Source organism: Pseudophryne corroboree, chromosome 10 (assembly GCF_028390025.1).
Source record: "Pseudophryne corroboree isolate aPseCor3 chromosome 10, aPseCor3.hap2, whole genome shotgun sequence".
Lineage (NCBI taxonomy): Eukaryota > Metazoa > Chordata > Amphibia > Anura > Myobatrachidae > Pseudophryne > Pseudophryne corroboree.
The window spans coordinates 281,145,922-281,161,745 of NC_086453.1; the positions used below are offsets into that span (position 1 = coordinate 281,145,922).

A 15,824-nucleotide genomic window follows, 5' to 3' on the forward strand; every position below is an offset into this window, starting at 1 on the left:
TACTCAGAGTCCAGGGTTCGATTCCTTAAGTACGAATGCATGTTAGTTTTTTTCAGACACTTTATTATTTTTTTTATTCACATACAGTACTATAAACCAGGGCATACAGTAGCTGCATGAGCGGTTCTATGCGATCGAGTCCGGTGTACCATAATGTGCAGGTTCTATGCAGGTTAAGGTTCTATGCTCCGTACAGTACACATACAATTCTGTAGCTGGGCAGACTGAATAGAAATGGCTACCACCTATGACTCCTTGCCCCACAGAGGCCCTAGGCTACGGAGCAAGTAATAGTCCAGATTGTACAGACTATGGGGCAATGCTGAAGGAGCGTCACAATCCCCTAGCTAAAATACACAGTATGCATATTATGGTACACCGGACTCGATCACATACTGTAGCACACTGGCAAAATGGCCGCCGCCCCTGAACCCTTGTGCAGGTTATGGGGCAATGCTGAAGGAGCGTCACAATCCCCTAGCCAAAAATACACAGGGGAGATAGGGATAAGCTACTGTAGGATTGCATACAGTATTACGGTACACCGGACTCAATCGCATAGCACACTGTCAAAACGACCACTACCCATGAACCCCCACCTCCTGAACCCCCACCTTGTGGCAGGCAGCAGTTGGGTATGGAATGAGAAATGGCATAAGCTGTGCAGGCTACGGGGCGATGCTGAAGGAGCGTCACAATCCCCTAGCCAAAATACACAGAGATAAGCGAGGTCTATGCACATTACAGTACGTTACACCGGGCTCGGTCGCATAGCAAACTGACAAAACACAAGTTTTACAGTACATACAGTAAAGCAGGCCAAAGCTGCAGGAGAGTTTCTACTGTAAAGGTTCTATGCACCGTACGGTAATGTACACATACTGTACAGTACCTGTACAATTCTATAGCAGGGCAGACTCAATTGAAATGGCTACCGCCTGTGACTCCTAGCTCCTAGGAGGCACTCAGCTATGGAGCAAATAACAGCACAGATTTTGCAGGCTACGGGGCAATGCTGAAGGAGCGTCACAATCCCCTAGCTACAATACACAGGGGTGATAGAGATAATCGAGTGGCTGGAGGGGGGTCCCCTTGATTTAAGGGGCCCCCACTCCTCCAGGGTACTCCGGCCAGGTGTGACTAGTTGGGTATTTAATTCCATGGCCGCAGGGACCGGTATAAAAGTCTCCCCCGGCTGTGCATTATCTGTCCAGCTAGTGGAGCCCAGTGCTGATTCAAAAAATATGGGGAACCCCTACGCTTTTTTGTCCCCCTTATTTTTTGCACCAGGACCAGGCGCAGAGCCCGGTGCTGGTTCTAAAAAGATGGGGGATCCCGTGTCCATTTTTTCCGTATTCCTGCCGGAATTCGACTGCAATTGCATATACAGTACTGTACCCCTTAATGTCACTGCTTACAGTATACAGTATTTAGACATGAGCTTGTGTACAGTATCTGTCATGAGGTGCTTTTTTCACTGACACTATAACTTTTTTCTATTGTAATATACTGTACAGAGGCGGCAAACTAGCCAAACGGGAATAATCAGCTTCTGCGGAATAAAATGAGATGCTACAGTACATGCCTATATTCTGTGAGTGAATGCGGCTCTATGAAATTAAATCAGAAAATTTAAATATGAAATGCATTACTAATGTGTGGCATTACTGTACTGTATGTGTATAAGGTGTACTACAATATTTTCTGGTGTAACATAAGGAAAGGGCACTACTGCATGGTCTAATGCAGTGGTTCTCAAACTTGGTCCTCAGGACCCCACACAGTGCATGTTTTGCAGGTAAACCAGCAAGTGCACAGATGTACAGTATTCATTACTAACTGACACATTTTAGAAGGTCCATACAGTAGGTGGAGCTAATTTTTTCACTTGTGATTCTGTGAGACCTGCAAAACCTGCACTGTGTGGGGTCCTGAGGACTGAGTTTGAGTACCTGTGGTCTAATGTAAATAAAGATGAATGTGGTGGGGTGTAATGTGAATAAGGGGCATTACTGTTAGGAGTAATGTGGTACTATGATATGATGTCATGAGAATAAGAGACACCACTGCATGATATAATGTGAATAAAGTTGCAGTACTGTGTTGTGTCATTTCATCTTCGGGTATTATTGTGTTACCATGCCCCTTCCCAGCAAGAACATACTGTACACTGTTTTGGGCTGGCACTAAATGTGCACATTGTTCTTATTTAGATTATAGGGGGTAGGAGCGCCAAAATGGGTGATGGTGCTGGGAAAGGGGTGCAGGGTTAGAGGCGGAACTACGTAGCATCTGTGCAAGAGGGCATCAGCCAAAATCTAGCCTAGGGCATCATGTTGGTCAGGTTTGGCTCTGATAATACTGTATACTGTACTCTTACTGTACTTTGCATTCAATACAGATACTGTTTGCACACAGGTTTTACATGAATCATTGGCAATGCTGCAGGAGTGTCTCATTAGGCAATCTAAAATATACCACGACTATGGGTGGGGATACAGTAGGGAAGTTCTGTCACCATAAGCTGTCTGCTGTGTATAGCATATTTCCATCTGAGATGCATTTGTGTGTTTGTAATAAGAAAAAAACATTTTACTGTACATTTAGTGGATACAGTATTTCTCCCCCATAATGACGTATCATACTGTACAGGTACCCTCATGTACTGTACCGTACCATACTGTAAAATTGAATATTTATTGGAAAAACATCAATATTAATGTAAAAAAAAAGTATTACAACATCCGATTCCATGTACTGCACTGATCAAAATGTACAGTACTCTTATTCAGGACTTATAAAACTGAAAATAACTGTTCATACACATCAATAACATTACTACTGTATAATATTCTACATTAGTTTATGCAATAATCAGACAAAGGCAATTTTATAATTTTTTTTAATAATGCACCAATTTAAAATTTTAAACAGAAAATACAGTACAGAACTACATATTTGTGGCTTGACCATTTCTTTCGACTACAACAGGTAATACTTTATACAGGTGATTTATATAATTATTACAATGTTCAGGTGTGAGTACTTCTAGCCAAAATTTCTTTATCCCATCCACCAGTTGCTGTTTTGTTGTTGGCTTTGCAACACTCCTAACGTACCTCTTCAATTGAGCCCACACTAATTCGATTGGGTTCATGTCTGGTGATCTATATAAAAATAAAAAAAAAGCGTATAGAAAAAATTAATTACATTACAGTAAATAGAGAAAATTAAACATACAATATTGTACTGTTTATTAAACAAATTTTTTTTTTACAGTACTAGAGTGCTATCCAAAATTTTACTTGTACACTGTTGAAAGAATACTCACTCTGGTGGTGTGCGTTCCCAATTCATACCTTTCTCTTCCATAAATTTGGCTGAGGCGGAGTGTTTAGGATCATTGTCTTGGAATATCCTATGGTGAGTTGGGTAATATTTATTCACAAATGGTACCATACATTCCTCTACTATTGTTTCTTGGAAAAATTTCTTATCCATGATTCCTACAGAAATCAAAAAATGTTGTTCATTAATAAGCAACTCCTTTTATTGTGCAGTTACACGTACTCTACAGTACAGCATGTATTTTTACAGAACACAGGCACAGAATAAAGTATAGTACTGTACCTTCGAAAAATAATAGGGGACCAGCTCCTAATCGTGATATGCCTCCCCATACATGGACTTTCAATGGATGCTTTGGGCGTGGTTTTAAAGAGATATGGTTACGTTTCCTGAATGACATTCTGGAGAACCGCTCAAGGGCAACAGACGATTCATCTGTGAAAATGACATCATCAAATGTTTCACCACTCTCAATCCATCGCCGTGCCTGTTCCACTCTCTTTTCTTTATTCACATCTCTTATCATTGGAGATATCCTGTGAAGAGCCAAAAATAATGAAATCAGATACAGTTATGAAATTACAGATTTACAGATTACTGTATATACAGTAGACTGTATGTGCAGTATACTGTATTATATACCTACAGTACTGTATACATTAAACTGTACATACAGTACATTAAGGTACATACAGAGTAATATATACAGTATACTGTATACATACTGTACATACACACAAACACACACACACACACACACACACACACACACACACACACACACAGTATACAGTATGTAATCATCACAATACAGTAAGCCGGCAATGCTTCATTGCTGTCTCTGAGTGCCTATACAGTAGGTATCTCTTTTGGGATAGAATATATACAGTATATACTGTACACACACACATACTGTATATAGTATAAAGTACACACTCTGTATAATGATTTATGGCATTATTATATCACGTATCAAGGGATTATTAACAGTGCATTTACTGTATGGTTTATACTGCTTTCAGTATTTTACCTTGTTGCGCCAAAGGTCCATCCCATTTTCCGTCGCATCCTTCTGATGCTGGTGGCCGATATGTCCAGGTCATACTTGGAATGGAGAATTCGTTTTATTTGCAGAGCAGTACGCTCATCATCCTCACGAGTTAGTTCCTCCACAATTTGTTGCACTCTCCTACAGTACAATACAGTATGAAAAATATGAATTCATGAACAGCACAATCACAGTTACAATTGATGAAGTTTTTATTTAATTTCAAAAAAATTGTTTATGGTATAAAGCAAGTCATTTAAACATTACAGTAGTGTACAGTACGTACCATGTGCATTTTGTAGGAAATACAAATCTGGGCGTTGTTCTCTCGAATGCATGATAGCGCACCGTTTCTAAAGTGACTATAATGCCACTTTCCTTGAGCCATGCATGGATCTCTTTGATGGTTTTATTTTCTTTTTTCATGTTGGCGATTATCTTGCTCATCGTTTTGTTGATAGTTACTGGCATGTTGTCCAACTATAATTCCTGTATGGAGAGAAAACATTTGTGAATACTGTAGTCTAAAATTTACACATCTGAAAATGCATAAGAGTTTTATGATAGAAGTTAATACTGTACATGTTTACTATCCAGTACCTGATGTTCAAATTTAAGTATTGTATACTGTACAGTACTGAAAATACCACTTCAGTGTTATGGACTGCAATTAGTTTCCGGTATGAAACAGATACAGTACAGTAAATAACCCTCCTTGGAAGTGCATGGGCCCTTTGAGACTTACAGTAGTGTACAGCATAAGGGTCGACTGACATGATGTACAAGCATTACATACAGTACATGTCAGTACTGTATGTAAATTCTTCAATTATTGCCTAACAACAATGCTGCTTACTGTATATTAAATACTGTAGGCCTAGAAATGTGCATCTCTATGTAGTAGTTAAAAACACAGGGGCCTATGTGGATAAGCGAGTTCTATGCACACTAAAAATGGCCACCGACCGTGAACCCCCAGCACGTGGCAGCGCTCGGATATGTAGTGAGATACAGTATGGCATACATTTCACAGTCCAGGGGGCAATGCTGAAGGAGCGTCACAATCCCCTAGCTCAATTACACTGGGATAAGCGAGGTCTATGCACATTACGGTATACCGAGCTGGATCGCTTAGCAACCTGACAAAATGGCCGCCGACCGTGAACTCCCAGCACGTGGCAGTGCTCGGATATGTAGTGAGATACTGTACAGTATGGCATACATTTCACAGTCCAGGGGGCAATGCTGAAGGAGCGTCACAATCCCCTAGCTCAATTACACTGGGATAAGCGAGGTCTATGCACATTACGGTATACCGAGCTGGATCGCTTAGCAACCTGACAAAATGGCCGCCGACCGTGAACTCCCAGCACGTGGCAGCGCTCGGATATGTAGTGAGATACAGTATGGCATACATTTCACAGTCCAGGGGGCAATGCTGAAGGAGCGTCACAATCCCCTAGCTCAATTACACTGGGATAAGCGAGGTCTATGCACATTACGGTATACCGAGCTGGATCGCTTAGCAACCTGACAAAATGGCCGCTGACCGTGAACTCCCAGCACGTGGCAGCGCTCGGATATGTAGTGAGATACAGTATGGCATACATTTCACAGTCCAGGGGGCAATGCTGAAGGAGCGTCACAATCCCCTAGCTCAATTACACTGGGATAAGCGAGGTCTATGCACATTACGGTATACCGAGCTGGATCGCTTAGCAACCTGACAAAATGGCCGCAGACCGTGAACTCCCAGCACGTGGCAGCGCTCAAATATGGAGTGAGAGATGGTATACATTTTAAAATACACCGGGATAAGTTGTACAGGCCAGGGAGCAATGCACAGGGACATTCATCATTTACGTATATAAATAATTGTAAACCGTAAATGAAAGAATTACCGGTCAAATACTGTATGACGAAACTGTGTCAATGAGCTGGAACACGTGAGCCTAGCAGAAGTTTTCGAAGGCAGAAACAGAGAGCAAATTATGAGGAGATTTCTGAAAGGTCGGAGAAGATCCACACAGCAAGTCTGCTTACGAGGAAACAGCTTTGCAAAGTGGGTAGCAGGGCGGTGACTGAGACGCTCTTTTATTCACATTCACACAAAAGGAATTCTTACCGCTGTGATTGGTGCCAATATAGGCGCATTCATCCTTACACCAATCACAGAGCATACTGTACTTTTGAATGTGAATAAAAGAGCGTCTCAGTCACCGCCCGCTACCCACTTTGCAAAGCTGTTTCCTCGTAGGCAGACTTGCTGTCTGGATCTTCTCCGACCTTTCAGAAATCTCCTCATAATTTGCTCTCTGTTTCTGCCTTCGAAAACTTCTGCTAGGCTCACGTGTTCCAGCTCATTGACACAGTTTCGTCATACAGTATTTGACCGGTAATTCTTTCATTTACGGTTTACAATTATTTATATACGTAAATGATGAATGTCCCAGTGCATTGCTCCCTGGCCTGTACAACTTATCCCGGTGTATTTTAAAATGTATACCATCTCTCACTCCATATTTGAGCGCTGCCACGTGCTGGGAGTTCACGGTCGGCGGCCATTTTGTCAGGTTGCTAAGCGATCCAGCTCGGTATACCGTAATGTGCATAGACCTCGCTTATCCCAGTGTAATTGAGCTAGGGGATTGTGACGCTCCTTCAGCATTGCCCCCTGGACTGTGAAATGTATGCCATACTGTATCTCACTACATATCCGAGCGCTGCCACGTGCTGGGAGTTCACGGTCGGCAGCCATTTTGTCAGGTTGCTAAGCGATCCAGCTCGGTATACCGTAATGTGCATAGACCTCGCTTATCCCAGTGTAATTGAGCTAGGGGATTGTGACGCTCCTTCAGCATTGCCCCCTGGACTGTGAAATGTATGCCATACTGTATCTCACTACATATCCGAGCGCTGCCACGTGCTGGGAGTTCACGGTCGGCGGCCATTTTGTCAGGTTGCTAAGCGATCCAGCTCGGTATACCGTAATGTGCATAGACCTCGCTTATCCCAGTGTAATTGAGCTAGGGGATTGTGACGCTCCTTCAGCATTGCCCCCTGGACTGTGAAATGTATGCCATACTGTATCTCACTACATATCCGAGCGCTGCCACGTGCTGGGAGTTCACGGTCGGCGGCCATTTTGTCAGGTTGCTAAGCGATCCAGCTCGGTATACCGTAATGTGCATAGACCTCGCTTATCCCAGTGTAATTGAGCTAGGGGATTGTGACGCTCCTTCAGCATTGCCCCCTGGACTGTGAAATTGACAGGGCCGTCTTTTCATATGGGCTCAATGGGCTCTTGCCCAAGGGCCCCAGGAGTAAAAGGGACCTAGTCTGATAGCTGAGGGTCCCCTCTTTCCAGGGGTACCAGATTTTTGAAAATCGGCCCTGGGGAACCAGAGATAGCAGGCTTCAAAGCAGTGGTCCCCATCCAAACCTGTTAATTGTTTTTCACAGCCAGATATCTAGGTTTCTTTTTGCCTTAGAGTTTTTCGGAGGGTATACTCCAAAAGCTGTGACTCCCCCCTTTCAGTGGACACTGGCAGCTTGCCTCTACTATGCCCAGAGCCAGAGATATCAGCCTTCAAGCAGCTGTTCCCTGCTCCAGCTCCACACTCCTACTGTAATATGCAGTTTTATATTTTTGTCGGTGGATTGCTCTGGCTTCTAAAGTCTGATCCCCAAGTCCCCAGTACGTCCTGACAGGTGTCCCCAGTATGTCCCCAGTACCTCCTGACAGGTGGGACTCTAGTTTTTTTTTCCCAATTAGAGCTAAGAAATCTACAGTATTTCCAGGAACTGGATATACTGTATCTGCAGTAAAGCACGCTGCCCTGACCCCCGGAAAATGATGAATATTAAGCCCACTCCATTATCCACTCCTCCCCTGTGTATTAAACACCCCCTACCACCCTGGAAGTCATGTACCAGGGCCCCTTCATTCAGCACAATGCCCCCTTCTACAGTTTAGTGTTCTCCTTCCTGCCCCATCTGTGCAGTAAAGGAATAATTAGCAGAAATTATTTCTCCAGGTCCTACTGTACATACTGAGCGAAAGATAGAACCCCCCCTATCCCCCGCGAAGCATCAAAGCTGCCGCTGATAGCTCCCCCCACCCCTTCCGCTGGTGAGTGGGTAGGGGCCCCAGTGCATTGCTGTGTCCAGGGGCCCACACTGCTGTTAAGATGGCTCTGGTAATTGAGCTAGGGGATTGTGACGCTCCTTCAGCATTGCCCCCTGGACTGTACCATACTGTATCTCACTCCATATCCAAGCGCTGCCACGTGCTGGGAGTTCACGGTCGGTGGCCATTTTGTCAGGTTGCTAAGCGATCCAGCTCGGTATAACGTAATGTACAGTACATAGACCTCGCTTATCCCCGTGTACTATGTGCAGTAGTACTGAATGATTGCTATCACTTGTGGTGAAACACCTATCTTATCAAATACAGTAACTACTGTACAGTATAGTTGTTCGCACAGGTGATGGTAATCATACTGTATATTTAAACTGAAGTCCGTAACAGAGCATTCTGTCCCTCCTGCAGAGGTTCATGTTGGGAGGCACAGGGAAAAAAGTATAATACTGTACAGTATTTGCACTTTACTGTTGTGCACTTTATTTGAAAATGTACAGTTGTTTGCTATTTTTAGCATGCTGTGCTTTACATGTTTTCTTATTGTGGTTTTTATATTTTTAGACAAAAGACAAAGAATGCAGACTACCAGATTTTACGGGAGTGCCAAAACCCACCCATCAGTGGCACAGAAACTTGCTGCAGTAGTCCCACAAAAGAAGAAGAAAACTGCCAAGGCGGCTCAGAAAGAAAATGTGGTGAAACCACGAAAAAATGCCAAGGCAAAGAATAATAAGTTGGAGCTGATATGTGGTGTGGCAAATGATGTAATTGTTCCATCTCCTGCTGATCACAGTGTTCAGCCAATGAATCTGGAAATACCGGTGCTAGAGGACGTGACAAACACGCTGCATCAGGAAGCTTCTTTTTTGGACCATGTAGCCACCCCTGGACAAGAAGACATGACACATTCACCACGAAGAAGGTTGCATTTCACAGATGTGAACACCAAAGTGCAGGACTGCCAGTGTACCTGTCCTGTTTTACTAAAGGAGCTACTCAGTAAGGTGACCAATATGGAGTCAGAAGTTGGTGGACAGGTCAATCAGCTGCAGACCGATGTGGCTGGCCTTAAAGAAGGCATAAAGGAACAGATGGTAGAAGCCATGAAGAAAGTCATTGAACAAACGAGGGAAGAATGGCAAGTTGGAGTTTGCCGCACCATAATTGCAACACACCACCAAGCGGTTCAAGTCAGCGGCCTGGACGACCGAGGCCTGGAGGACCGCAGAGGAGGCCTGGAGGACCGCAGAGGAGGCCTGGAGGACCGCAGAGGAAACCTGGAGGACCGCAGAGGAGGCCTGGACGACCGTAGAGGAGGCCTGGAGGACCGCAGAGGCCTGGACCACAGCAGCGGACTGGACGAAGTCAGCGACTTGGATGACCGCAGAGGAGGCCTGGAGGACCGCAGAAGAGACCTGGAGGACCGTAGAGGAAACCTGGACGACCGTAGAGGAGGCCTGGACGACCGTAGAGGAGGCCTGGACGACCGTAGAGGAGGCCTGGACGACCGTAGAGGAGGCCTGGAGGACCGCAGAGGCCTGGACCACAGCAGCGGACTGGACGAAGTCAGCGACTTGGATGACCGCAGAGGAGGCCTGGAGGACCGCAGAAGAGACCTGGAGGACCGTAGAGGAAACCTGGACGACCGTAGAGGAGGCCTGGACGACCGTAGAGGAGGCCTGGACGACCGTAGAGGAGGCCTGGAGGACCGCAGAGGCCTGGACCACAGCAGCGGACTGGACGAAGTCAGCGACTTGGATGACCGCAGAGGAGGCCTGGAGGACCGCAGAAGAGACCTGGAGGACCGCAGAGGAAACCTGGACGACCGTAGAGGAGGCCTGGATGACCGTAGAGGAGGCCTGGACGACCGTAGAGGAGGCCTGGAGGACCGCAGAGGCCTGGACCACAGCAGCGGACTGGACGCAGTCAGCGGCTTGGACGACCGCAGAGGAAACCTGGAGGACCGCAGAGGAGGCCTGGACGACCGTAGAGGAGCCCTGGAGGACCGCAGAGGCCTGGACCACAGCAGCGGACTGGACGAAGTCAGCGACTTGGACGACCGCAGAGGAGGCCTGGAGGACCGCAGAAGAGACCTGGAGGACCGCAGAAGAGACCTGGAGGACCGCAGAGGAAACCTGGAGGACCGCAGAGGAGGCCTGGACGACCGTAGAGGAGCCCTGGAGGACCGCAGAGGCCTGGACCACAGCAGCGGACTGGACGCAGTCAGCGGCTTGGACGACCGCAGAGGAAACCTGGAAGACCGCAGAGGAGGCCTGGACGACCGTAGAGGAGCCCTGGAGGACCGCAGAGGCCTGGACCACAGCAGCGGACTGGACGAAGTCAGCGACTTGGACGACCGCAGAGGAGGCCTGGAGGACCGCAGAAGAGACCTGGAGGACCGCAGAAGAGACCTGGAGGACCGCAGAGGAAACCTGGAGGACCGCAGAGGAGGCCTGGACGACCGCAGAGGAGGCCTGGACGACCGCAGAGGAGGCCTGGAGGACCGCAGAGGAGGCCTGGACGACCGCAGAGGAGCCCTGGAGGACCGCAGAGGCCTGGACCACAGCAGCGGACTGGACGAAGTCAGCGACTTGGACGACCGCAGAGGAGGCCTGGAGGACCGCAGAAGAGACCTGGAGGACCGCAGAAGAGACCTGGAGGACCGCAGAGGAAACCTGGAGGACCGCAGAGGAGGCCTGGACGACCGCAGAGGAGGCCTGGACGACCGCAGAGGAGGCCTGGACGACCGCAGAGGAGGCCTGGAGTACCGCAGAGGGCTAGACGACCGCAGAGGCCTGGATTCAAGTGTGCTGTTGCCAGGAACACCAATGATGACCAGCACACCTGCTCACAGGCCACTTCTCAATACATTCGGAGGCTCTCTGAACAATATTGCCCTGGCTGTCATCTCAACTTCCCTGGACGACCATCTGTACAGAGCTTCAAATGGACATATTCAGAAATATGCATATTCTCTGTTCCAGCACCATGTACAGTACGACAAATACTTGACGTGGGCCAATCGTGTGAACTTTGATGGTTCCAAGGGCAAACTTCCGCTGCCCAAAAATCTGGTACATGACATCATGGCTAGGTGTGAACGCCGCGTGAGGATTGGTGATCCAGAAAAGAGGAAGATAAGGGATACCATAAACGCTGCGCTGAGAACGAAGAGGAAAATGACTTGGAAGCTCTACTATGATGAAACCAGATCATTACCTACCTCCTAGCTTCAGCACATCAGCTTCACACAGCTGAAGCTAAAAAATTGTGTCAATGTACCTGTATGACCTGTACATTTTCTGGGGCTGCATGCACTGTGCTGAATCCACTTGGAGCAGCTCGGTTACTCAAAGGGGAGTGCATGAACTTGGCTCACCACATTCCTGGTAATGTAAGGGCCTGGTACAAGTTGCCCCTTTTATTCCTGTTGATTTTTTGGGCGCTGCTGTATCTATCCAGTAGCAGCCGAGTCCATTGTGCTGTGTCCATCTGGGGCCTTGGGCTGCGTTTCCATCCAGGGGCTGCTGTTGTCAGTCCTCTATTCTGGTGTCCGTATGCGACAGTGTTAAAAAGCAAAAGACAAAAACGAAAAATAATTCAAAAAAGCAAAACCTAAAAATAAAGTACAAAAACCATCACCCCGCACCACCACCACAAAAAAATAAATTATAAAAATGTTAAAGTTGATATTGTTACTGTATTTGTGCTGTTACCTTTTGATTAAAGTACCGTACAGTATGTGTGATGTTACATGTTCCAAATGATTTTGTCCGTAAATAAAGTGTTTCTTAAAATAAACATGACGTGGTTTCCAATGTTTGTATTCCCAACTTCCTGTACTGTATAAATTAGTACTACTGTATGATGGGAATTCAATTAAGAGTGGTATACTGTATGTAAAACAACTTGGTTAGGCATCTTGCATTTCATATTTTAATAAAAACCACAGGAAACTTCTATTTTTAAAAGTTTATTGAAGAAAAAAAAGGTGTTTTTTTTAAATAAAGTTTGAAAGTTAATTAAAACAAAAAAGTAGTTTGTTATTCGTTATATTCTTTTCTTGTGTATATAGATATCTGTGGGGAAAAAAAAAAAGTATTAAAGTAAAGACACTCATGTTCATTTGTTTTCCAAGAAAATTTGTGGAACCACACAGCCCAGCAATAAGTCATGCTGGGCTGTGTGGTTCCACAAAAGGCATGCGGTACAAAGTGAAATAGTGGTGTCAGTGGTCAGCACTTTGACACGCTAACATTTGTGGAACCACACAGCCCAGCAATAAGTCATGCTGGGCTGTGTGGTTCCACAAAAGGCATGCGGTCCAAAGTGAAATAGTGGTATCAGTGGTCAGCACTTTGACACGCTAACATTTGTGGAACCACACAGCAATGGCTGACACACACAAAATGCCTGACACACACAAAATGCCTGACACACACATGCTGGAGTGAAAACACATGTTTGCCAAACAGTCGACAGCACATGTCGGCCAGATGGCCGACCAAACTTGCTCCAAATCTGCCCAAACTGGCCAGAAAGCACCCCAGCACACTCAGGAGGTACTGTACACCACAGCTAAATTAGGAGAGAATTTCATTACAAACAGCCAGATCTTGCAGATTATCTGCCAGATAATTGTATGGTGTACAGTATGCCTATCTTATACAGTAGAAAAAGCTACTATACAATGGAGTACAATAACAAAATTTTTTATTAAATAAAATTAAACTAATCGTAATAAAAAATTAAAAAAGTGGTCCACTAAGAGGTGGACCACCACCCGCAGGAGCTGGATGGCACGCTGCAACTGTTCTGTGGGAAAAAAAGGACAGTATTACAAAACAAATACTGAATACTTTACAGTGTAGTAATGGCAATACAGTACTTTACTCTATATTAGACAATCTTGTTATTTACAATGTACAGTACTGTATTGTCAGTACAGTAAATCAAACACTACTGTATGCTGTCGAGGTAATTTAAACATTGCTTTAGTTTACCTCTTGTATAAGTGGGCTGCTGCCTGCCCCCTTCTGGGCCAGCCCACCTATCTTGCCCCTGTCTGGGGCCCCCATAAATCATTGGCACTATATTGGAGAAAAAAAAACATTTAGTCACATTCAAATAGTAAACAATTATTACTGTATACTGTAGGTACAGTATTATACTGTATTGCTGGTATTCAAAATATAAAGTACTGTACAAGAGTTTAGCTTCAATAGGTCATAAACAAATTGTCAAAGGAATAAAACACCACAGTACAAATACTGTAGACATTTACTGTATGTATTAGCAGTCATGACATTTCATGACCGCTTCAGAAAAAAGAGGGTTACAGTACTGTAGGTGGTGTTGTAGGGAGTACTATCCATAATAGTGGACTGTACTCAGAGCCAGCCATAAATAATATGATTCCCTAGTCAAGTTTTTGGATGCTGCCCCCTTGCACAGATGCTATTTCCGCCTCTGAGCCTGTACCCCTTTCCCAGCACCATCACCCCTCAACCATAGCAGTCCTCATTTTGGTGCTCCTCCAACTTACTGTACTGTATGTTTAAAATAGCAACAGTGTGCACATTCGGTGTGCATCCCAAAACGGTGCATGTTCTTGCTGGGAAGGGGCATGGCCACACAGTAATTCCCCAATCTGAAATGACGCCACACAGTACTGCAACTTTATTCACAACATATCATGCAATAGTGTCTCTTATTCTCGTTACATCATATGATAGTACCACATTACTCCTCAAAGTATTCCCACTTATTCACATTGCATCACATCATATTGCTCTTTGTTCACATTAGACCACACAGTAGTGCCCTTGCTACAGTATATGTTACACAACAAAGTACTGTATACACATAATGCTGCACATTAGTAATGCATTTTGTATGCACAGAATATACTGTAGGCATGCTGCATATCATATTAATCAGCAGAAGCTGCTTGTGCCCCTAGGCATTTGGCAATTATGCCTATGCCTAGGGCAGGCTCAGACTGGAGATCAGTACGTAATCCCGCAGGACGGGATCCCGGCAGTCAAAATACAGACGCCGGAATCCCGACCACACAATCCCGACAGGGGCGGCGAGCGGAAAGCAGCCCCTTGCATGCTTGCTTAGCTCGCCACGCGGTGGGCACGGTGCCTCGCTACGCTCTACACACTATTATATCAGTAGTCAGGAAACGCAGCATGCATTTGTGTAGTGAAGAGGGTGAAAAAGGAGAGAAAGTACAGTTTGTACTGTAAGGTTATGTCAGAGGGTGTGAAGATGATCAGCTCAGTGTTATACATGTTACAGTAAGTTAGAATACAGTACAGTGCATTATGTATTTCTATTTTATTACCAGGTGTCTCCTCCACTGGTTGGCGACGGACTGTAAAAAGATAAAATACAGTTAGTCATATCAGTTGGACTTAAAGTAATGTTGGAGAAAAAAAATACTGTAATTGCAGTACCAACTATTGCTACTGTACAGTATATTTATTTACCAAAATGGTATTCTGGCTCGTCGTCTGTGGGTAAAAGAGAAGAATATTATAAGATACAGTATACAGTAAAAAGTATAGTAATAGTAAACTAGTGTCCAGGCCTAGTGACAGGTGGGTAAAAAAAGGTATGCTTGTGACAGGCATGGTGATTCCAAGGGACCCCACCGAGGCCATCAGAAAATTTGTGAGTGGCCCGTATGCCGGTGATTATGACTAGACTAAGGTACCAACTCTTTTTTGCTTTGAATTATGCATACTGTACAGTACTGTACTGTATGTGCATATTGTACAGTACACTTAAAATATTTAGCAGTTACTGTAGTGGTAATTTTTGGGATGACAGTATCAGCATACTGTAAGCATCCAACTGCGGCCCCCAAACAGATGCCGCCCCTAGGTACAGTACGTGCCTCTCGTGCCTAATGGGAAATTCATCACTGACAGTATCTAGAGAGAGAGATGAATGGAGAGACAGTGACATGGGGGGAGAGAGAGAGAGAGAGCGAGAGAGAGAGAGAGAGAGAGAGAGAGAGATTTAGTAAGATGGGAGTTTTTTTTAGAACAGGTGATGTTATCCACAGAGGCAGAACTCTGGGAGGCAACGGAGTCATCTGCCGCCGGGCTCCTGCTCTGAAGGAGGGGAACCTCTCCTCCTATTCTGTGACACCATTGAATTAAGTTAATTGATAGCTGTCGCTGTCTTTTTAGTGGCAGACTTCCTCACTGGTCCACGCACCTTACAAGTCACACCCTCTTTATTATACTGAATATACACATTTTACAAGTA

General features: G+C 45.2%; 1 protein-coding gene across 1 annotated transcript; it reads right to left on the reverse strand.

The window, feature by feature from the left end:
• Positions 1–3,068: 3,068 nt before the first annotated feature.
• LOC134965532 (uncharacterized) lies at positions 3,069–4,883 on the reverse strand. Its single transcript, XM_063941913.1, has 5 exons — positions 4,683–4,883; positions 4,379–4,537; positions 3,631–3,884; positions 3,360–3,506; positions 3,069–3,167 (listed from the first exon to the last, which is right to left on the reverse strand). The coding sequence occupies exons 1-5, from the start codon at positions 4,865–4,867 to the stop codon at positions 3,154–3,156; spliced, it is 759 nt and encodes a 252-aa protein (XP_063797983.1). The 5' UTR covers positions 4,868–4,883; the 3' UTR covers positions 3,069–3,153.
• Between the last annotated feature and the right edge of the window lie 10,941 nt (positions 4,884–15,824).

Bases quoted from the DNA above. Each gene is read 5' to 3' on its own strand.
- LOC134965532 (XM_063941913.1), bottom strand. From the start codon at position 4,867: ATGCCAGTAACTATCAACAAAACGATGAGCAAGATAATCGCCAACATG. The intron at 3,885-4,378 runs GTAAAATACTGA...GGCTCTTCACAG, and splicing joins TGGACCTTTGGCGCAACAAG to GATATCTCCAATGATAAGAG. The intron at 3,507-3,630 runs GTACAGTACTAT...TGATTTCTGTAG, and splicing joins TCCCCTATTATTTTTCGAAG to GAATCATGGATAAGAAATTT.